The sequence below is a fragment of the Gracilinanus agilis genome, chromosome 4 (genome assembly GCF_016433145.1).
Source record: "Gracilinanus agilis isolate LMUSP501 chromosome 4, AgileGrace, whole genome shotgun sequence".
Classification (NCBI taxonomy): domain Eukaryota; kingdom Metazoa; phylum Chordata; class Mammalia; order Didelphimorphia; family Didelphidae; genus Gracilinanus; species Gracilinanus agilis.
In genome coordinates, this window is record NC_058133.1 from 255,157,860 (window position 1) to 255,182,922 (window position 25,063).

At 36.1% G+C, this 25,063-nt stretch overlaps 2 protein-coding genes across 2 annotated transcripts in view; both read right to left on the reverse strand.

Annotated features, from left to right (window-relative positions):
- LOC123246342 (zinc finger protein 271-like) overlaps positions 1-25,063 on the reverse strand; it is a 498,115-nt gene that overhangs the window by 335,883 nt on the left and 137,169 nt on the right.
- Positions 5,271-6,728, reverse strand: LOC123244589 (olfactory receptor 12D3-like). The gene is made up of 2 exons (XM_044673105.1): positions 6,708-6,728; positions 5,271-6,197 (listed from the first exon to the last, which is right to left on the reverse strand). Exons 1-2 carry the CDS (start codon positions 6,726-6,728, stop codon positions 5,271-5,273), a joined length of 948 nt encoding a protein of 315 aa, XP_044529040.1.

Consider the following 25,063-nt stretch of genomic DNA (forward strand, 5'->3'; position numbering starts at 1 on the left):
CTTCCTCCAACCCCATTCACTGAATGCTCTGGCTGACCTACTTAAAACAGTTCTCAATGTCATTTCCTGTTGTTCCCCTACTTCACTGGAACCTATCACAGCCTCCCAATTTGCCTAGCACTGCCCAGTGGGGAGGGGAGGGAAACAATGCCTTTGGAGGTGTGAGCTTACTCTAGTAAATGACTTGTGAACTCTCACACTTAATGGTTGGCTAGATACTAAGTAAGGATAACTTAAGGTCCTGATTGATTAACTTAAAATAGACAAAGGGAATTTTGAAAAATTTCCTTTCACACATTGCAATAGACATCCCTTTCAGCTTGTCACCTGCAAATTTGATAAATATACCATCTATGTCTTTATCGAAGTAATTGAAAAAACATTAGACAGTTATACACCATGTGTAGATGAATGGAATATGCTCTAGGGGACCTCCTTTGAAGCTAATGCTGAACAAAATAATGGATATTCTTTGGGTGTGATCACTCAAACAATTCTAAATCCTCATATTTCTGACACCATTTAGCCTACATTTCTCCATATATTCCAAAAGAATTGAGGAGCATTTTGCAAATTTTTGCCTAACATCTAGGTAAAATATGTCATTAAGCATTTCCCCATTCTACAAATATAAAAACTTGTCCAAAAATAAGGGAAAGATTAATCTGGTATGATCAGCTCCTCATGAAGCCTTGTTGGCTCTTTCTAATTACCCTTTAGTTTTCTAGATATTCTAAGCATTCTTTTAAATATAATTATTAATTATAATTTTTCCAGGAATTGAAATCAATCTCCCTAAGCAAAATCTTGTATTTTTTTAATAACTGAAAAATGTGTTCTTTTCCAGTCCTGTGGTATATATCTCCTAGTATCCATGATTTTCAAAGACATCTGAGAGTGGCTCCAAAAAAAAAATTACCTTTGCCCTATTTGGGATGTAGTTTGTCTGGCTCAGATGATTTGTATTCCCTGAAACAACTAATCCCTCTCTTAATAATTATTTCTTCATCTTGGGCCACTGGTGAGAATATTTCCATAGAAAGTTTGGGAAATCTGCTCTATTTAAGACTTGTTTCCATATTCCAAATTTATGGTAGACAATTTACTAAGACCTTTGCCTCATGGCCTAATCTAGCTTTCCCTTCAAAAGCAATAAAACTTTTCTTGAGATTTAGTCAAGAAGACTAAGTCTTAAATAATTGATTTGGCTTCCCAGTCATCAAAGTGTAAAATCCCAACAGGATTTTAGCAACATACGAGAGGCCAAAGAGTTCTCAAGATTGCCACAATCTTCTGAACAGTAGAGCCAAGGTAGAGGAGGTATATCCAAATGAACCAGTGCTATATCATCATTGAATAACTTTTCCAGGCTATTGCCAAATAAATATCCTTTTATTTAATGTTAGATGATCTAGCAGCATGTCATTTTCTTTTATTCTAAAGACTCAACAATTAGAGAGTCCTGCATCAGACCTGAAACAGAAAGAAATTTAATCTATCTAACAATAACCTATCTTAGATGTTATCTTATACCAAACTGCGTGCAATTTATCTCTCATAGACTTTTTTCCATTTTGTGAGTTAACACTACTAATAATCTCTATTCACCATCTGGAAATTTTATCAATTTACCAAGTTTTAAAAAAAAATTTTTTTGGATTAGTTAAAATAATATTTTCTAGATAAGTTAAAAAGAGACTACCTTGCAGAGCATATAGAGAATTGGCCTAAGAATTAAGAAAACATGAGGTCAAGTCCTAACTAAGACACTATATTTGACAAGTAATTGACATATGTGTGCATCAAGTAATTCTATAAAACTATACATTGTAAAATAATTGATAGTCTGCATTGGCAGACCAGAAGTTACATAGACCTGTGTAATTAGGATTTGCTCCCCAATCTCATGTTACATGCTAACATAGGGAGGATATCAGCTTTGTATAGCTCTGTTCTCTCTCTCTCTTTCCCCTGATCACAGCTGGGAAAGCAGGCTTTATGCCACCCAGGAGAATCTACACACATGGGTTTACTTTTTATTAGATAATTAGGTTTGAACTTCTATTTCTTTTAGTTTATTTTCTTTCTACTTCAAGTGATTATTAATAAACTTTATAAATTATAATACCTGGAGTTATTGGATATTGATTTAAATCTTACAGACCAATGAATTCATAGGTCCAGATAAATATGTAAATAATGCATGAGGGAAGAGATTAGTCTTGTCATTTCAATGGTGGAAGGAACTCCTGGAAAAGGAAATATCTTCTTACTATATAGGCCAGTACTGTTATAGCCAAAAAAGCTTATAGAAATATTATAGCTTATAGCTTATAAGAATATTATAGCCAAAAAGCTAAACTTAGCAATTAAGCAGGGGATTTTTTGGATAACGTCATGCTCGACTCAAGCAGGGCAGTTATCTCTCTGACTCACAGTCCCAGGGACAACTCCTGGCTGGAAGCCCCAGGGCCCCTAGATGAAACAGCCTTGAAGATTCCTAGACAGAACAGCCTTGAAGATTAAGAATCATATCCTGTGGCACCTGAAAGCATCCCTACTCCCTCTGTCTAGCTATTAGCTAACCCTAAGACAAAGGCACCTATATCCCAGAAACATATATATATTCCTTTTTCTGAATGCCCCCTCGGGACTCTCTTTGCTGAGTTTCCCCAGTGCATACTGGCAATAAAGCTTTCTCCTGCTTTGATTGCATTGTCTCGTGTGTTCCTCTGGAGGCCACCCATTTTGAACCCTAACAGTACCATTTCTGCAACTAATACTTTTAGAAAGTTTCTCACCAAGAAACATTGAAAAGTTAATCAATTTGTCCAGGTATGTGTCACAACATAGCCAATAGTTGTCACACAGGACTTGAACCTAGATCTTCCTGGTTCTGAGGTCAATTCTCTAAACATCATACCAAGCTGCTTCATATAAAAATAGAGACAACTTATATGGCTATCAGTGGATATAGATATATATGATACAAGAAACTAGATAAATGGGTGTAGAAAAGTGGCATCAAAGTTTGACTGATAAACTCCCTTCTGAATGACATGAGACAATCAATGGGCAGCTAGTACCAGGTATCTAACACTTTGTTATTCTCTTTCTCCTTTTCTTCAGTAGATAACAAGAAATACACAAGAGCCCAGTCCTAGTACAAATGAGGCAAGGAGTGAAGATAAGTATCTTGGAGAAAGATAGTTCTTTTGTGATAAGGAAGATACTAAATAATCAGGCATTGTTGGTAAGGTTGTAAATTGGTCCAATCTGGATAATAGTTTTGAATTATACTAAAAACATAACTTCATTGTTCATACGCTTTTCCTACTGCTTATCTCATTCCATATTGACCTATCTGTTGTTTTGGCTATTTAGCAGGTAATAAAAAAGCCACAGTCATGACTGAATTGGATAAGTGCAAATGCTTCCTATGGTACATGGAAAGGGAAGACAGTCTTTGGTCCTGTGAAAACCTAGATGTAACAATCAAGGAAGAAATATCCTTTGTACACCAAAATATATAGAGCAACTCTTTTAGCAGTAGGAAAGAACCAGAAACAAATTTAAAGGTTAAATAAGTTGTGATACATTCATGTAATAGGATTTGCTAGAATGCAAGAAAGTAAGACTATGATAAATTAAAAGAATTAGGAAGACATAAGAGCTGATGCAAAGTGAAGTAAGCAGAAAACAATATGCAGAGTAAGCACAACAATGTTAAATACAAGTGATTTTTTTCATTAAAGCTGAATGCTGTGAAGTAATGATAAAACTTAGCCCCAAATAAGAATACATCTCCCTTCCTCCTTTGTATAGGCTATGGACATGGAATACTGAGTATAATCCCAGACTTGTTTGGCATGTTCATTAGTTTTGCTGAAATCTTTTTTTTTCTCCTTTAATTCTTTGTCATAAAAGATAGTTTGTATGGATATGCCCAGGGCTTAGCATAGTGGCTGATGTTTATCTTATTTCATTGGTTTCTAATAGTTTCCACCTCAAGGGAAGAGTTTGCTTAAAGGCTAGAACTGGATATTGACGACTGCTTAAAAGATTTGACCCTTACCCAGGTCAATCAGCTTCTTACAGAATATAATGGCACAGTGATAAAGTGCTAGTCCTGAAATCAAAAATATCTGAGTTAAAATCTAGCCCTTGAACAAAATACTAGTTGTGTGACCCTGAGCAAGTCAACTAACCTTTATTTGCCTCAATTTCCTCAACTATAAAATGGGAAAGATAAACCCAATAAATAAATAAAAATATGATTTTTGTAAAGTGCCTGGTCCTTCAAAACCATGTTGAAGGTTACCAATAGGCCTAAAACATGTCAGTGAGTTAAGGGGTGTCTACCCCAAGCATGTGAAGACTTCCTCTAGGATGAGAACAATTTGTCTCAATGGCCATGAAGACAGATGAAGAAGGCACTGTGGAGTACTTAGAGCTTAGTCAGACATCAAAGATGCCAGGATCATCCACTACATCATGGGCCATTGCCAGTCATCCTGACTCTTGTCTTGCTACTGGGCTTTCATGACTTTAGGAGAGTGAAGCTGAACACTCTAAGCAACTCTACCTCACTTAAATCTAATTTATGCACAAGTGACAACATCATCCTGTGATATCATTTGATCCTCTTTGAAAACCGAGGACAAGCAACAACAATATAAGTGTAAGTAATTTTATTATACAAAGACTATATCATAATCTCAACTAATGTCTTGAAATCACACAGCTTTGCTCTCAAGAGAATGTAGATGACTTGACACAATTTATCCACACTACTGGAAAACAATTCAAAATGCATGCCCTCATGTTGATCTCACATCATCATATGGTTTTTGAACTATAAATGGCATTAAAGGTCTCTAATCCAATCCCTCTCAATTTGTGAATGATGAAATTGAGTCATGAGGTTGAGTGGCTTGCCCAGGTTCACTCAGGGAGTGAGTAGAAGATCTTTAATTTAAAACCATGTCCTCAGATTCCAAATTCAATGCTTTTCCACTAGACCAAATTTGTTGTTGTTGTTGTTGTTAAGGACAGTACCTTATAATTAGTGCAATTTAAAATTGCACTATCATACTTCTATCAAATCATACTCCTCTGTCTAGAACACTTTTACTAAATTTCACAAATTCCTGACAGGTACTAAGAAACTAAGAGTACATTTGAACTGGAGATGACAGAATAAATTTTAATAAAGATGAGACAGTTTTCTGATGGAAAGCCTAAGGTCACAATAGTGATGCTCCTCACAGTCAGAAAAGGAATTTCCCCCCCAAAGCTTTCTTAAAAGCAAACTTCACTTCCTCATTCCTCAGTGTATAGATCAGTGGGTTCAATACTGGAGTGACAGCACTGTACATTATGGCAACTATCCGGTCCTGTGCCATGGAGCTGTCTGAAGCAGGACGTATGTAGGTAAAACCTACAGGTCCATAGAAAAGACAGACAACCATGAAGTGGGAGGCACATGTGGATAAAGCCTTCTGGAGCCTGTTCCAGGAGCGGCTCTTAAAAAAGAGAAAACCAATGATGTAGAAATAGGACAGGAGGGTAAGACAGAAGGCTCCCATGGAGATGCTACCAGTGACAACAGAAAGGAGCCACTGATTGAGCACTGTATTTCCACAGGCCAATTCCAGAAGGGGTTTGACATCACAAAAGAAGTGGTTGAGTTGATGGGACTGGCAAAAGTTCAATTGTGAAGTCATAATTGAATGCATCAAGGCATAAAAGAAACTGATAACCCAGGATGCAGTGGCCAACTGAAGACATACTTGATGTTTCATGAGGACCAAGTAGCGGAGTGGATTGCAGATGGCCACAAAGCGGTCAAAAGCCATGATAGCCAGCAAAATGGCCTCTGTGCTGCCAAGGAAATGGAAGAAATGGAGTTGGGTGATACAGCCCAGAAATGAGATGGCCTTACGGGTGGAGAAGAAGTTCTCTAGCACCTTGGGCATTGTCACTGTGGAGTAGCAGATATCTAGACAAGAGAGATTGCCCAGGAAGAAATACATGGGGGAGTGGAGGCGTGTCTCAGAGACGACAATCATCACAATGGCACAATTCCCAGCCAGACTGATGAGGTAGAGGATAAGGAAGATGACAAACAAAATAAATTGCAGCTCCTGAATATCGGTCAGACCCAACAGGAGAAATTCAGTCACTGTAGTTTCATTCTAAGGCAAAGACAAAAAGTAACAGTGAATTTTCTATTACCTATTTTGATAAGCTTTGATGTATGCTCAGGTACACACACCTGGACAGAGTAAATTCATAATAAATATCAGAGAAACAAGCTGTATATGAGTATAATTCCACAGCACTCAATTTATTTAACTTTTAACACAATTAAACAAGAAGGAAGTGACTCTAGAATGACTATTTTTGCAAAAAGGAGGCTTTAGAAGTCAAAGTTAAAGAAGAAATGTCAACTTTATAGTGTGAAGGTCAGTTGATTATAGCTGGCCTACTATATTGACATCCACACAATATCAAGAGAACTCAAGGAAGGCTGCCAGAACACTGAGTAGACAGATTCCTTTGTGTTGAATTTACAAGAGGACATGGACGAGAGTGGTATAGCATAGGTAGGCATGAATGCATTACTCTCTGCATGGTTGGGAGAAATGTCTGTAATTGGAGAAAGGGGTGGCTATGCTCACTATATAATATTTTATATCACTTACATGGAAAGGGGCAACTACCATGTGGTTCTGCTCAAATTCTCTATGCTGAAGGAAACTGCTGTTAATAAATACAATCTCTCTAATAAGGAAAAAGACTTGTACAAAAGTATTTATAGCCATGCTCTTTGTCGTGGCAAAAAAAAAAAAGAAAATGAGGGGGTGTCCATCAATTGGGGAATGGCTGAACAAATTGTGGTACATGGTGATGGAATACTATTGTGCTAAAAGGAATAACAAACTGGAGAAAGTGCATGTGAACTGGAACAACATCCAGGAACTGATGCAGAGTGAAAGGAACAGAACCAGGAAAATGTTGTACACAGAGATGGACACACTGTTGCACAATTGAATGCAATAGACTTTTCTACTAGCTTCAATGCAATGATCCAGGACAACTCTGAAGGACTTATAAGAAAGAACGCTTACCTACATCCTGAGAAAGAACTGTGGGAACACAAACACAAAATAAAAACATATTGGGGTTTTGATGTTAAAAGATCGCTATTGCAAATATGAATAACATGAAAATAGGTTTTGAACAGTGATACAGGTATAACCCAGTGGACTTGCTTATCAACTCTGGGAACAGGGAGGGAAGGTGAGGAGGGGGGAAATCATGAATCATGTAACCATGAAAAAATATTCTAAATAAAATTTTTAAATTAAAATAAAAAAAATACAATCTCTCTACTCACCTTTTTACCTCTTGAGCCCCTATCAGTACATATTCATTTGATCTAACAAGTCACTCATGATAATGATATCTTAAAATCTTAAAAATAATTTATTTAGAAATAATTTTTAAATTATAACAAAACAAGTACTCATATAATAATGAAAATATAAAAATAACAATTCATAGACAAACCTAGGTCACACTCTCACCAAGGTATTCATAATCTGTAGGGAGAAGTGGGCACATAATTAAAGAAATCTTTCAGGACAGTACATGATATGGAAAAGGGTAAATAAATTGAGTGTTATGGGCTTATACACACATACAATTTTATGTGATTGAAATAACTTGCAACTCTGAATTTCAGACATTGATGTCACTGATTTCTATTCAGGAACATCTGTACCCCATCAAGTTGTTTTCTACTAACTACTTTTCTACTGATCACCACCACCATATAACCAGATAAATCCTCTTCTCTTCACAAAAATGTTGTAACATTAAGCTCTTTAAACTTGGAATCAGTCTTAAAAGAATGTTACAAAAGAATGTTACAAAAGTGTCAAACAATTATTAATTTGATCTATCAAAAATCTATTTGATCTAAGCCAGAGAAATGCAAAACTCATCAGACTATCACTCAGTACTATAATTCTGTCTATTCAATTTTTAACTTACCAGTCTGCTGTGCTGTCCAAACAAATTACAGCAAACACATCAAAACATTAATAAGTTGGGTCTTTAAGCAAGGCAAAAAAATTTAGCAAGCTCATCAGCATTTTATATTATCAAGTTAGAGTTCAGCATCTCTTCTTTAAAAAAAAAAATCCTTACCTTCTGTCTTAGAATTGATACTAAGTATCAGTCCAAAGGCAGAAGAGTGGTAAGGGCTAAGCATTTGGAGTTTAGTGATTTGTCCACAGTCACACAGTTTGAAAATGTCTGCATTAATATTTGAACCCAGCACCTCCTGTTTCCAGGCCACTCACTGAGCCACCTCACTGCCTTATTATAAAGACATGTTAAGAATTATTTTTTCCCTTTTCAACATTTCTATTTCAATATATACAGTATTTCTATTTCAATACAAAGGGAACAAAGAGCAACAAGAACTTTAAAGTAGTTTCATGTCTCTTAAACATAATTCAAGGAGGAAATGAAAAACAATACAAAGAACTGAAGCTCTTGTCCAATGAAATTTAGTCTCTCCAGCAGATAAGAAATCACATTACTAAAGCCTTTGGTCAAGTGACTGCTTTAGTTGCCACTTCTTCATAGTCAAAGTTGCATTTAACTCCTTCCAACTTCTTCAATTTTCACTTGCCAAATTTTCTATTTTATAGCCACAACCTCAACAAATGGCCATAATGCTTAAAGTTCAGAATATAGTCCATCTCATTTTGTGTGCGTAAAATGTTTCTTTTTATTAAAATTTTTCTAGTTTTTAATTAATAAAAGTTCTCTGACCTCCTTAAAGCATCAAAATGTTTACACATAAATGAAGCATCATCCTATATTTTTATTACAATGAATTTAGTTCTTAGTATTCATGCCACAGTTCATTTTCTGTCCAAGACTATTAAAATGCCATTTTGAAATTGCCCATTCATAAATATATTTGAGTGGTTTTAATTAAACCAAAGTTAGTTTTCTGTTTTGTTGAAGCATCAAAAGCTTCATTTATGCTTGAAGCAATACCTTTCACTTTTGTATATTTGATAAGACATTATATTTTGTAAGAACACTTCTGTCCTTTTTTCATAAGAAATAGCAGTATTTACATACCAATAAAGATAATTTCATGAGGAGGTTTGTTACCCTTAAAATAATGATTCCCATATTTGTGAAATAACAATCTGAAATGTCTAAAAGTGCAATTAATTGAAGAAAGAAGGGATAGAAGGCATGGTTTCTAGTCCTATATTCATGTACCTAATAGTTTTGAGATGTGACAACATCACTATCACCATCATCCTAATCTAAACTCACAAATAACATTTAAAGATTAGATACCACATAAATTAGCCCTTTAGTGCCCAAGGTGGCATAAATAATGCCTATGGCAATACAAAAAAAAAAACAAAAAACAGAGAGAGCATTCAGGATGAAAGGTAACCAACAGTGTCAAATATTGTAGACAAGTCAGTCATAAAGGGTAAAGATTAAGAAAGCCATTAGATATAGCAATAAGAAATCACTGATAACTTTGGAAGGATCACTTTCAAATAGATGGTGGTAAAGTCAGAAGCCTAGCTACAGAAAATTTCAAAAACACTTACAGAGATTAAGCAGAGAACGAATATAAATAGTTTTTTTTTTTTTTAAGTTTGCCTGAAAAGAGAGGAGAGATATAAATTAAAAACCAGCAGGGATAGTAGGATCTAGTAAGTTTATTGAAGATGAGCATATTTGAAGGCAACAGAGAAGCAACAAATAAGATAAGAAGATTAAAGATTAGAGAAATTGAGGAAATTGTAGTGCGAAGCAATCTGGAGAGAATAGCTCAAGGGAACATGAAGAAAATTTGGCCTTAGTAGGTAGAGGGAGTAGGTAGAGAGGCCACCCCTTCATCAGAGACTGAAGTAAAGAAAGTCCCAGGAGCAATTGAACATAGCTTAGAGTTCGATATAACCAATAACAAAAAATACTTAAGAATTACTGCAGAGTATGTACTTTGAAAAAAAATCTATAAGCCAAAATTTTATACCATGTACCACAATAAACTCCAAATAAATAAGTGAGCCACCTGCACTTCAGCCTTTCTCTACTTGCCACCAAAACTTGGACTCTCTCCCCTGGGACTTTGAGCTCCAAAAGGTAGGGGTTTACATTATTTTTGTAGCCTGTTCAAACTCTTGGGAATCCTGATTCCAGCTCCCACTTTTAACAGATAAATTGGGTTGCAAGAGCTAAAATGAATATATTTTCCCTTCAGGGTTCTATGAATACCCCAGAGGGGGCAGAATAATTCTCTAATGGAGTTGGATTATGCCCCAACTGGTGTGATCCATCACCATCAACCACCCTAATTATTAGTTGTGAATCAATTTAGTCATCCAGGCTCATGTAGCTTTGAGAAATGAACATTTACTAAAGAGATGCTATTAAAAGAGTTGGGCAAAAAAACTCCACCAACATCTGGTACACATTGTCTCACAAGTACATATCAAGACCAAAGGATATATATGATATTTGGATAGAGTTGCATGTTGTTTCCTCCATTATACTGTAAGTTCCTTAAGAGTAAAGACTGTCTTTTACATTTCTTATGTGGGAAGCCAATAAGAGAATAGATAAAAATCTGAGACTCCTCTTTTGACCCCTTTTGTGATCCACACCCTTTCTTACTGAAAAGTATTGTGGCCTTATTGAAAAGCTTTAAGTTCTTAGCAAACCAGTAATCAAGAGATTAACATTCTTCCCTTTGGTCAGAAATGCAGCCATTTGGGGCAGCCGAGTAGCTCAGTGGATTGAGAGTCAGGCCCAGAGAAGCGAGGTCCTAGGTTCAAATCTGGCCTCAGACACTTCCCAGCTGTGTGACCCTGGGCAAGTCACTTGACCCTCATTGCCCACCCTTACCACTCTTCCACCTAGGAGCCAATACACAGAAGTTAAGTTGAGGACTGGACAAGGGAGTTGTCTTTTACCTCATGCTTCCAGCTCTGGCTCCAGGAGCATGGAGTTTGTTATATATATTTCAAGACTCATTTCACACAAAAGAACCCCCCTGAAACTTTGCAGGTGCACAGAAGTTACAAATTATGTCACATCAAAACACAAAACATTGGCTTCAGAATAGACCAAGGCCAAGGCTGAATTTTGACTAGTTTCTTATCAGAAAGCCAAGTTGGGGAGTATCCCTCTCAAGGTCGAATTGCCCCTGCTAAGACTTTGGCCTTGGCTATACCAGGCAGCAGCATTCTTTGCTGTGTTAATGGTGTTAACCCTTTAAATTCAGGTTTGATAAGAACTTAAAGCTTTTCAATAAGGCCACAATACTTTTCAACAAGAAATCACAAGGATCACAAAAGGGGTCAAAAGAGGAGTCTCAGATTTTTATCTATTCTCTTATTGGCTTCCCACATGTGACAACTGTTAAATTCAAATCCTGGGAAATGTTGGTCTCACCTTGATTGACTAGGGAGGCAGTTGGAGAGATTGGAATGTTCCCAGATGCTGTGAGCCAAAGGCAAAAGTCGGTTGGCCTGAGAGGATAAATATCCCTAACAGCCATCTGGGAGGGTTCTTTGACCATTGGTTTTTGGGTTTTTGACCATTGGTCTTTGGCCTCTGATCTCTGACTTTGGACTTTGGTCCCTAGATCTTGAGGTCTCTGAATCTTCCTAGCTCTTTAGGTCTCTGGGCCCTGGGTGGTGAAAGGAGGAAGGGAGGTCTGAAGAAGAAGAGGGTGGTAGGATTTGAATACTTCTGGAAGGCTGTGAAGGCTAACACATCACCAAAATTGATAATAAGAAAGCTGAGAGGAAATCACCAAGACAGCAGCAGCAAGGGCAGTCACTTCTCTGGTTTGGCAGTGGCTAAACTGAACCAGAGGGGTTGTGAATAACAATAGCTCCAGCTTTACTGAGACAATAGCCTCTAGCCCTGAGTGATTATAGATTACAGATATTAGATTGACAGGGTTTCCAATCCCCAATCCTTATCCTGATATCCTTTCCCTAATTATGATCATAGATAAAGTATTTAATAAGTAACTTCCTGAGTGGTCATTATATCACGACCCTTGGGGAGGGAGCAAACACAGTCAGATAAACGTGATCCAAGGCTAATCAGAGCCCAATATTAATAATTGATCCAACCCCAGGTGGGACCTGAAAGGGTTACCCATCCACCTAACCTTTTGGGGTCCTTCCCTGAGCAACTGTTATTGAAAGAGGAAATTATTACAACTAGCAAGGGTGATTGGGGTTGGTGTTCCCCTATCACCAGCACCTAGGGAGAATACAAAGATACTCTACCTCACCAGTATTCATATATCCCCATAGGACTTAGGACTCTCTTTCATAACACAACAAATCAGAAACCAATAAAAATATTTCATTAAAATGACATCAAAGGCACAACATATCAAAATTTTGGGAATGCAGCCAAAGCAATATTAAGGGGTAATTTTATATCTCTAAATGTTTACATCAATAAAATTGAGAAAGAGCAGGTCAATGAATTGGCATATAATTTTCAGAAACTGAGAAAAGAACAAATTTTAAAATCCTCAATTAAACAACAAAATAGAAATCCTGAATGTCAAAGGAGAGATTTAAAAAAATTAAAGTAAGGAAACCATCAATAAAACTAGGAGCTGGTTTTATGGAAGGAAATAAAATAGATAAACTCTTGGTTAATTTGATTTTTAAAAAGAAACAAGAAAACAAAATTGCCATTATCAAAAATGAAAAGGGTAAATGCACTACCAATGATGATGAAACTATTATTGTGTCCAATTATATCAGTAATACTGACAATCTACATGCAATGGATGAATATTTACAAAAATATAAATTGCACAGGTTAAGAGAAGTTGAAATAGAATACTTAAATTATCTCATCTTAGAAAAAGAAATTGAACGAGTCATTAATGAACTCTCGAAGAAAAAAAATCCCAAGGAGTCTTACCAAATTTCTTTTATGAAACAAATGTAGTTTTGATACCTAAACAAGGAAGAAAAAAGAAACAGAAAAAAAAAACTATAGACCAATTTCCTTAATGAATATTGATGCAAAAAAATTAAATAAAATATTAGCAATAAAATTACAGCACCACAAAGATCATACATTTTGACCAGTTGGGATTTATACCAGGAATGCAGAGCTGGTTCAATATTAGGAAAACTATCAGCATCATTGATCTTGTTGGTAACAAAAAAAAAAAAACAAAAACAAAAACTGAAATCATGATCATATCAAACAGATACAGAAAAAAGCCTTTAACAAAAACAACAAAAAACACCCATCCTACTAAAAACAATAGGAAACATAATAATAAATGGAGCTTTCCTTAACATGATAAGTAATATCTATCTACAACTATCAGAAAGTATTATCTTTGTAATGGAACTGAATTAGAAACCTAGGTTGTCTATTATCACCACTTTATTTAACATTAAACTAGATATAGCAATAAAAGGAGAAAAAGAAATTCAAATGATTATAATAGATCGTGAGGAAATTAAACTATCACTCTTACAGATAGTATGATGATATACTTAGGGAATCCTGAAATAGTTAACAACCTTAGCAAAATTGCAGAATAAAAAATAAATTGAAATTAATCATAATCATTTCTTTATATTACCAACAAAGATCAGCAGGAAGAGATAGAAAGAGAAATTCCACTTAAAATACTACAGACTATAAAATATTTGGGAGCTGACCTGCCAAGAAAAACCCAGAAATGACATGACACCACAATTACAAAATACTTTTAAAACAAATAGAGATCTATACAATTAGAAAACTATTATTTTGTTAATGTGTAGGCAGAATCAATATAATACAAATGACAATACTATCTAAATTAATTTAATTATTTACTAACATCAATTAAACTAACAAAAAAATTTATAGCTAGAAAAAAAGTAATAAAATTCTTTTGGAAGAGCAAAAGGTCAAGAATATCAAGGGAATCAATAAAAAAATGTGAAAGGAGGCATAACAATCCCAGATCTCAAACTATATTTAAAAATGGTTTGTTTTTTTAAACCCTTATCTTCCATCTTGGAGTCAATACTGTGTATTGGCTCCAAGGCAGAGGAGTGGTAAGGGTAGGCAATGGGGGTCAAGTGACTTGCCCAGGGTCACACAGCTGGGAAATGTCTGAGGCCGGATTTGAACCTAGGACCTCCCATCTCTAGGCCTAGCTCTCAAAGAGTGGTGGATCAATGGAATAGATTAGATCCACAAAACACAGTAGTGAATGACCACAATAATCTAGTGTTTTAAAAACACAATATCCAAGTTTTAGAAACAAGAACTCACTATTTGAGAAAAATTGCTCTGGAAACTAGAAAGGTGTTAGGCAGAAACTATGCATAGGTCAACATCTCACACGATTTACTAAGATAATGTCAAAATGGTTACATGATTTAGACATAAATGATGATATCTTAAGTAAATTAAAGGAACATAGAAAATTTTAACTGTCATAACTATGGATGAGGGAAGAATTTACAAACAAACAAGAAATAGAGAGCAATACAAGATATAAAATGGATAATTTTGGTTATATTAAATTTAAAAAGTTTTGCACAAACAAAACCAATACTGGCAATATTAGAAGGAAAGCAGAAAATTAAAGGAAATTATAGCAAGTTTCTCTGGTAAGTCTCATGTCTTGGTAGAGCTGTGAACTAATCCAAATGTTCTGGAAAACAATTTGGAACTACTTCCAAAGAGCTACAACATTGCGCATTCCCTTTTACCCAACAATACTACTACTAGACCTGTATACCAAAAAGGTCAAGGAAAAAGTAAAAGGACCTACATGTACCAAAAATATTTATAGCAACTATTTTGGGGGTGGCAAAGTACTGGAAATTGAAGCAATGCCCATTAATTGAGAAATGGCTGAACAAGTTATGGTATATGATTGTGATGGAATGCTATTGTGCTGTAAGAAATGATGAACAACATGGATTCAGAAAACTTGGGAAGACATATGAACTGATACAAAATGAAGTGAATAAAACCAAGAGAACATCAAACATAGTAAATCCAAAATTATACAATGATCAACAGTAAATTACTTTGCTTTTCTCAGCTGATCCAAGATAGTTCCAAATGACTTTTTATGATAATTGATGCACACTTCCAGAGAAAGACCTGATGGAGTCTGAATACAGATTGAAACAAATTTTTTTTCACTTTTTTATTTTTCTTGATTTTTTCCAACATGGCTAATATGAAAATAGAATTTGCATTATTTCACGTGTATAAATGATATCATATTTCTTGCCTTCATAATAAGTGGAGAAGGGTGAGAGGGAGAGAATTCAGAACTCAAAGCTTTTTAAATTAATGTTAAAAATAATGATTTTTACTAAGAAAAGAAAAAGAAAAAAATCTAAAAAATGGATTAGTAGATTGCTAGTAGAACACCTGATATAAATATGAAATGACATTTTTCCAGTGACAATAATGGATTCAGACATTATAATTCTTAATTAAGGAGAAAAGATGGAACCACAAGTTTCTTTAAACATATTGAATTTAACTTTAAAATATTCAACTAATAAGATTGCATAGTTGGATATGTCAGTGAACTATTCTGGGGAATTGGAAATAAATTAACAGAAACTGCACAAATGGCATTCCAAAAAATTAAGCAATAAAAACAAAAGTACAAACATCTCAAACTAGAGAGAGTCAGAGAGACAGAGACAGAGACAGAAAAGAAGCAACAACCAGTAGTTGAATAGATGTTAATGAATCATCTTCTCTATGCAGAACACTATTTACATTTTGTGTGTGTATAGTATTAACTATCATGGAACATTAGACAAAGAAATTTGTAGTCTCTGGTTAGAACAATCATTGCTCTCAGGATATTTGAAATTTTCTTCTTTCCATTCATAATCAGGTCATTTCTCGCCTTACCTAAGTTTTAGCCCCTCCACTAGAATTATTTGAGCATGTGTGAAATAAACCATTACTGCTCTGAATCCAGAACTGACATATTCATTAGCAAGTCAGTGTAGTGAAAAAAGCATTTCAAATGAAAGACATAGGTTCTAGTCCCAGATACTTTCTTTACTACTATCATACTGTGTGATCTTGGGCAAATCGTTTAAGCTCTCTTGTTTATCTATAACATTGGGATAAAAATTGAATAAGGCAGCTAAGTGACACAGTGGATAGAATACTAGGTCTGAAGTCAGAAGGGGTCTTCTTCATGAATTCAAATCCAGCCTCAAACTCTTATTAGCTGGAAAACCTGGGGCAAGTCACTAAGTCCTATTTTCCTCACTAAAGAAAATGTCCAGAGCCAAGTATGTCTTGTTCATGGAACAGGAAGAAAAGCTTTAGGGCAGGGGGAAAAGATAATGAAGGGTTTTGAATATCAAATAGAGGATTTCACATTTGATGATAGGTGATAGGGCACCACTGGAGTTTCTTGGAGGGGAGGGCAGTGGGTGAGGGTGAATTGGTTAGACTTGCTTCTTAGGAATGATTAGAACACAACCTGGAGTTAATAGACATGAGTTCAAATCCTCCTCTCGGGTACTTAGTAACTGTGTGATCATTGGTAGGTCACATAATGTTTCAGAGCCTCTATTTCCTCATCTGTAAAATAGGGATACTAACATTCATGCCACATGCCTCCCCAGGATTAAGGTGAACATTTTGTAAACATTAAAATGCTTTACGATTTATTTTGTACTTTTTGCCCTTTTTTGCACATTACATACCTAATGCTTCTTGAACTCAGAGCCATGGAAGAAGCACCTGAGAAAGCCATTGAATAAACAAGGAATGGATACAAAAGTATTTTATAGATGTAATACTTTCACTATAATGGAATTTGAGCAGAAGTTCAGCTATCAGCAATAAGCTGATGATGATGATGATGATGATGATGATGATGATGATGATGATGATGATGATGATGATGATGATAAAGTACTTTAGTTTTGAGGAAGAATTTCTACTCCTTAGGTAGGTTAGGTAAATTTAGGCATCTCAAGGTAAACAGGAACAGTTTTTCTATAAAGTACAAGAGCTTAGCATAGAGTCTGGTGCATAAGAAGCACCTAATAAATGCTCATTGTCTTATTTCATTTCTCTAGAACTGTAGCCCTTTTCCAATTTACTTTTCTCTCTTATCTAGTCATTTGTTAGTTTGATGAGTTGTATTTTTCCAAAGCTAAAATAACTGCAGTTGCCTGGGAAAATGCAGCATAACCATCAAAATCGTGTTCTGATTTCATAGAATAGAAGCAAGAATAAAGCTCTAGACAGAAAGAAAAAAAACTAGAATTGTAGAATAAACTAGAATTGTACAGCTATAGGGTCAAATGTGTTTTTTTGAAATATACTTGTCAATACTTTGGTGAAAAAGGTGAGTGGATAAGAGGTAACATATAGCAGGATTTGCATATAGTTTCCTTTTTTTTGTTTGTTTAGTAATATAGCAAATACCTAATTTTTTATTTTAAATTCCCTTCATTTCTAAAAATACTATATCATTTTTCTATTCTTTCACATTTCCTATAATTCTTTTATTCACATTTTCAATTTAATTTTCTTAGAAACCAAGAAAAATATGATTTTTTTTGTTTTGTAACTCATAATAGTTGATTATGCAATACCAAACAAAACTCAAAATCAAATCCACATTGAAATTACCAATTGTCTCCTGCTCACTACTGAAAAAAATAAAAGAAATGAGGAAGGAGGTATGCAAGATACTTTGTGTGGGAGCTAGGTGGCAGAGTGGATAATGTCAGGAGTCAGGCCTGGAGACAGGAAGATGAAAGTTCAAATTTGACTTCTGACACATACTAGCTGTATAACCTTGGGCAACTCACTTTCATTTGCCTCAGTTTCCTCATCTGTAAAAAAAATTAACTGAAAAAGGAAATGGCAAACTATTCTAGTATCTTTGCCAAGAAAATTCCAAATGAGGACATGAAGAGTCAGACTCTACTAAAATGACTGAACAACAGACATTTTGTAATAATGTCAAAAGAAGGAGAATGCATATTTAAAGTTATTAAAATACCTGTTCTTGCTTCATGCTTTACATTAGCCTCAAGTTTGACACACGCAATACATTAGTAATTTTAAAAGGAGCAGCCAGCAACTTTTGCATTTGGGGCAAGCAGTTGGAGTGAATATCTGGAATGCAACCATCACAAGGAGGAAGAGCATCCTGATATATCACAGAATTTCTTCATTGTTGAAGTCCTGATGATTGCTGCAGCTATGAGAAAAGGGGTTGACAGGGCTGGGTTTATTTCGACTGGGTAGAAGAAACATAATTTTAGGAAAAGGTTCTCTTTTGTGTAATGAACCCTTTCTGAAGTGTGTTGGATCTATAAACCCATGATGGTGAACCTATGGCATGCATACCAGAGGGGGCACTCAGAGCCCTCTCTATGGGCACATGTGCAATCACCCAAGCACAGAATTTGCCAGAATTCATTCCTAAAAAGCCAAAGGGATGTAGTGCTGCTCTGCTCCCCTCACCCTCATCTGAGGACATTTCTCATATCACCTGCCCCTCTAAAAGGTTCACCACTACTATAGACCCTTTCTCAGAATACTGTTTTTAAGTGCATAAAATGTAGTCCTAAGGGTTTGAAATGCAGTTATTAAAAATTCAGCAATCTCTTCTCTAGGTTAAATGTTAACTAAGGATAATACTAGGCAGAAGAGGAGATCTGAGGCAGGACTGAAGTAAATTCAGCAAGTGACCCCTGAGATAGTCTTGTTGGTACCCATTAATTTTGCACCCTCAGGTGAGAAGGGCCCAGTTGCCCCAAACTAATTATGACTGACTAATTCTAACAAGGTTCCCTTCCTGTGTCTGTCAAATGTTTGCAGGTATGAACACTAACTTTTTGGGAAGTGGGGTCTGACTCTGGTATTTTATTATTAATAGTTCTAAACTATAGAGCTGTGCCAATGAAGAAATCACTTCTGGAACTACTGCAATTTATAGTCTTAGAGAGTGGGTGGGGACAGTATGGCTTAACATGGCATGCCTCTCACACAATCAGTGTGTGTAAGAGTCAGAACTTGAATTCAGAATGTCCTGACTTCAAGACCTGCTTTCCATGAGTTCTATATACATGCCATAATCCCTAGACAGAAGATAAGTTCTTTGAGAGCAGAGATATTCTTTTATTCATCCCTTACGACACATCTCTTAAAAGTAGGAAATCCTTAATAAAGTATGAATGATTGGCATGTATTGCCTAAAAAAAAAAAATCACTGAATATAAAATTTAGCCATAGAGGGAAATTTAGAGATCATTAGCTCAACTTTCTTCTTTTTATAATTGAGGACTCCAAGACCCTAAATGATACAGAAACTGACTTTCATTCAATATGCTAAGTAAAGTTATCACTAAGGCCACACATATAGTAAAGAAAACTAAAATTCAAACCTAGCTTTTTTTAAATTAAATATCCTAAACATGGGATCATAAAGCATAACAGCACAGATAAAGAAACTGAGACCTAGAACAGTTAAGTGACTTGCCTAAATTCACCTAGAAACTTAATGTAGGAATCAGGCCTGGAATCCAAGTTTTCTTCAGTGTTCTGTTCCCTGAACCCTGATGCTTCTAGTATGTGGTCTAACATAAATAGGCTAATCTCCAAAAGACTACAATGTCTGTAAACAGTACTTTAATGCTAAAATAAGGACTAAAGTAAGTTCTAAGTTCAGAGGAAAAAATTTTTCCATCTTCCCAGTGAAAGGCTTCATCCCTAATTAACAACTGTCAAAGTTGCCACAAAGTAATAGGATCAATAAACAGTAAGACAAGAATGAAAATTTGAACTCTTATGAGTTACACTTCTCTCACAACTACCTTTATATATATATATATATATATATATGCATGTATATGCATATATATAAAACACATACACACACATATAATACCTGTAAGTGTATTATGTGTATTGTATGTGTGTATATGTATATATAAAGAATTGTAAAGATTCTCTCACACACATGCGCATACATACCCATACACACACACACACATACTCTTTATAGTTTAGATTTATGTTATGTAGATAGAAAAGACTCCAATGTTCCCCTAGCCAATACTGGATTCCCTCATCTGTCCCTCTCTGAACCCATGACTAAGGACATGCCCAAAATACCCTCACTCACCCTTTTCTAGTGGCTCTTCCTATCCCTTCTCTTTGCAAGGAACTAATCCTAAATTAATTTCAATCCCAGCTGCTGTCATCTAAATTAATTTGGATTCCTTAGATTCCTTCATTCCATGCATACCTGAAAATGGTGGTAACTCTCTGGCTCCATAAGGGAAATCAAAAAACTTTTTTTGATGTGTCTTTGAATGAAATGGTCTGAGAGAGCTTCATCTGGTGTGAGTGCCTTATATCCATATCCATTCTGCCTCTCCTGGTTTATCAATAAACAACCAAATCTTTCCAGGAATCTCCATGGAGATAACACAGACAGAAGTATCCTGGGATCTTCTCCCCAAAGTCCTAGTCCTTATATGTCCCTTCTGTAGAAAGTAAGGGATAGAGTAAATTGTATGGATTAACTTTACGAAGAAAAGAGGAGAATTTGGATACAAGCCCTGGGAGAAGATTCTGACAAGGAGAAAAGGATCTTGGGAGTTTTTACTAGAAAGTAACTGTCATTCTGAATCTGGCCTTGACTGAGCTGGGAAGATGGAATTTGCTCTGGCATTTTCACTGGAATTCCTAATCTTGTGGAAAGGTTAATGATTCCTGTGTGGGAGTATTTGCCTTGGAGTATACTGCTATTCCCTGAAGTACAGAGACCATCTGCCTGAGATCCACCTTTCAGAAATCCACTGGCTAAGGTAAAACACAGGGTTTGGTCAGCTGGGACTCTGGGTATCCCTAGGAACAACCACAGGCTTTAGGTAAGGACTTAATACATCTGTAAGTCCTCCCTCTAACTTTTTTTTATAGATAATCCATATTAATTAGTATAGTAGGATAGTCAAATAGCTTTGGGGGTCTTAGATAAGAGCAGGGAGTTGTAGGCAGGGCCCAGAGAAGACAAGAAGGCTGTCCTCTTGCAGGGTGCATAGAAGTTGGGTGGAGCCTAGATTTTAATAGTGTTAGGATCATGCCTACCAGTTTCCCTTACTCCAATATCAAATAAACTTGTTTTTCTATAGCACAAGGGTTTTGTGCTTTACTGGCCCTGGGGAGGTTCCTAGGTGGGTGGTTATCATCTTGCATCCATCTTGGAGGGATTTTTATTTCACTTTCTTCTTCATTAAAAATTCTTTATTACTCCTTTATCCTTGTTAATAGCCACAAAGTCTTGCCTCAAATATGGTGTATATATATATATGGTATATAGGACAGTGATGGTGAACCTATAGCACATATGCCAAAGATGACATGTAGAGTCCTTTCTTTGGGCACGTGGTTACCATCCCATACATACAATTCATTACTAGAAAGGCAGAAGGACTTGGGCAGAGGTGCTCCCTTCCCCCTCTCCACCATTTCTGATGACATTTTTTCACATCCTGAACCTCTCTGCCCAACAGCCCAATGGAAGTGCTTTCTTCCTCCCTTGTGTGGGATAAAAGGGGACAGGGGGTGCCCAGCAATCGGTGGGGGGGAGGGACACACCTCTTGGTCTGGGGGGGCTGGGAAGGCAGGGCCTGGCACTCTATCTCCAAAAAGTTCACCATCACTGCTATAGGAAAATGAAAAAGAAAAAAGACAATGGTCCTGCCCTCAGGATTATTATAATCCAGTTGGAGAGATTATGCATATATAGGAAAATCCTTTTTAAAAACCTAGTGACTTGTAGGAAAAATAGAGTATGCATTGAGTTTTAAAACGTCATGAGAGTGTTTTTGAGGGGACACAAAATTTGAAACATTATTGAAATGAAGGAGATGTGTTTTATTCAGTCACATTTCAGGCTAACATCTGGGGTATATTATTAGCATTAGCAACATGACTGTGTCTGCTGGTAGCCATATTCTGGAATTATCAAAATTATTACTAATAGCATGAAGGGCAACATTCCACTAAATTCCAACCCTGATGAGTAATCATAGTGTGGAAGTTTCTGAAGGCTCTACCAAGAGTACACAATTTCTAGAAACTCCTATCAAGTTGGAAAAGATTTTAGGAAGAGCCCAGAGTCAGATTTTAGATATGTCTTCTGAGAACAAGTCTAGCTAAATACAGAGAAGCTTTTCAATGGAGAGTTGGTCCTCAATTTGATAAGTTCATGGTAACAGAGATAATAAGGAAAAAGATTTGTACAAAAATTATATATAGCTGTGCTCTTTGTGGTGGCCAAAAATTGGGAAAAGAGGAGATACCCTTTGATAGGGGAATGGCTGAACAAATTCTGGTATCTGTTAATGATGGAATATTTTTATGCTGAAAGGAATAATGAACTGGAGGAATTCCATTCAAACTGGAATGATATGGGGGCAGCTGGGTAGCTCAGTGGAGTGAGAGTCAGGCCTAGAGACAGGAGGTCCTAGGTTCAAACCCGGCCTCAGCCACTTCCCAGCTGTGTGACCCTGGGCAAGTCACTTGACCCCCATTGCCCACCCTTACCAATCTTCCACCTATGAGACAATACACCGAAGTGCAAGGGTTTAAAAAACAAAAAAAACAAAAACAAAAACAAAAACAAAAAACAAACTGGAATGATATCCAGAAATTAATGTAAAGTGAAAGGAGCAGAACCAGAAGAACACAGAGACTGATTACACTGTGGCACAATCGAACATAATGGACTTCTCTACTAGCAGCAATACAATGATCCAGGACAATTCTGAGGGACTTATGAGAAAGAACACTATCCACATCCAGAGAAAGAACTTTGAGAGTAGAAGCACAGAAGAAAAGCAACTGCTTGATCACATGGTTCAATGAGGATATCATTAGGGATATAGGCTCTAAATGATCACTCTATTGCAAATATTAATAATATGGAAAAGAGTTTTGATCAATGATATATGTAAAACCCAAAGGAATTGCTTGTTAGCTATGGGGAGTGGTGTGTAAATAGAATTAGCTCTAGTCATTCATAGTTAAACTCTTACTTAACCTAGGCATAGAAATGATGTCACCCTCAACCTTCCTTAGTGGGGAGGGGAGACAAGTTACCCACACGTGACAATAAGTAACAAATCAAGAACAAGGGACTGCCCTTTGGGCAGTCCAAAATCAGTGTAGAGTCTGTCATTTGTCCACTTGAATTAGAGGTGGACCCACGGGAAGTGACGAAAGACACTATCTCTTTAAGTATGTTGGTTACTTCCTGTGGAGGGAGTTCCCGCCTTGAACTTGGTGCTGAAGAAGCTCCTGAGACCACAGAACGCTTACACTCTGTATTGTCACGTGGGTAAGTTAGGCTGACTTCCTTGGCCTACCTAGGCTGCCTTCAAACTCTGCCTTAAGTAGGTACTAGCCTATCTGGTTGCTAGGCCTTGTGGCTTGTAGCTTCACTTATTTAGCCTTTTAACCTTCTCTCTCCATCCAGGCCTCTGCAGGCCTGGACTAGCCTCTCCCTTTCTCTTTATTCCTATACCTTTACCTTCCTAATTGAAAATAAAACTGCCTTAACTCAATGCTGACTTGGGTCCGACTTAATTACGGAATCAATCTGAACTGTTGATTCCTGGCAGCCACGTTTTAAATATATATCTATAAAATACCTAAATTTCCCTCTTACAGTGGGAAGGGGGAAGAGAAAGAACATGAATCATGTAACCATGGAAAAATATTATAAATTAATTAATTAAATAAATTTAAAAAAATAAGTTCATGGTAACTCATAAAGAACAATCCACTAAGTCATAGAGAGATTGAGAAGTACATTGGCAGAAACAATGTCCACAGCACTTAATTCATCAGACATTTACTAAGTGTCTAGCCTATCCCAAGCATTGTGATAAGGATACAAAGGCAAAAAGGAAACAGTTCATATCCCCAAGGAGGTACTGAGAGTACAGTTAGAGGGGATGGCATGTAGAAAGGATAATAAATAAATTTTACATGTATGTTGTTGTAGAATTGTTTTTCAGTCGTGTCCAACTCCTCATGACCCTATTTAGGGTTTTCTTGACAAAGATGATGAAGTGGTTTGCCACTTCGCCAGCACGTTTTACAAAGGAGGGAATAAGATAAGCAGGGTTAAATAACTTGCTCAGAGTCACAAATAGTAAATGTCAAAGGTCACATTGGAGCTAAAAAAGATAAGTCATCCTCAGTCCATGCCCAACAGTCTATCCACTTGCCACCTAGCTGCCCTTGTGATGGAATACAATAATACTATAAGAAATGATAAGCAGGATGATTTTAGAAAAACCCAGGAAGACTTACATGAACTAATTCATAGAGAAATTAGCAGAAATTGCATAATAATATCAATATTGTACTGATGATCAACTGTGAAAGGCTTAGTTACTTTGACCAATACAATGATCAAAGACAATTATACAGGACTCGTGATGAAAAATAATATTTTCAGGGAGAAAATTGATGAAGTCTGGATGTATAATGAGGAACAATTTTTCAATTTCTTTATTTTTTTTACTTTTTTGCAACATGGTTAATATGGACTTATGTCTTATAAGACTTCATATGAGAAGGTTACATTTATTATTTCTGCTCTTTTGCATTTGTTTGCAATGTTTTTATGCCCTATTACATGGTCAATCTTTGTGAATGTACCATGTGCAGCTGAAAGGAAGGTGTATTCCTTTTTGTCCCTATTTATTTTTCTCCACATATCTATTAAATCTAATTTTTCTAGGACTTCATTCATCTCTCTTACCTCTTTATTATTTATTTTTTGGTTTGATTTATCTAGATATGAAAGAGGGATATTTAGATCTCCCACTAGTATGGTTTTACTATCTATTTCCTTCTTGAGATCTGCCAGTTTCTCCTTTACGAATCTGGTTCCTATGCCATTTGGTGCATATATATT

Bases quoted from the DNA above. Each gene is read 5' to 3' on its own strand.
- LOC123244589 (XM_044673105.1), bottom strand. From the start codon at position 6,728: ATGGTAGTTGCCCCTTTCCAT. The intron at 6,198-6,707 runs GTAAGTGATATA...TCTTTGCCTTAG, and splicing joins TGGTAGTTGCCCCTTTCCAT to AATGAAACTACAGTGACTGA.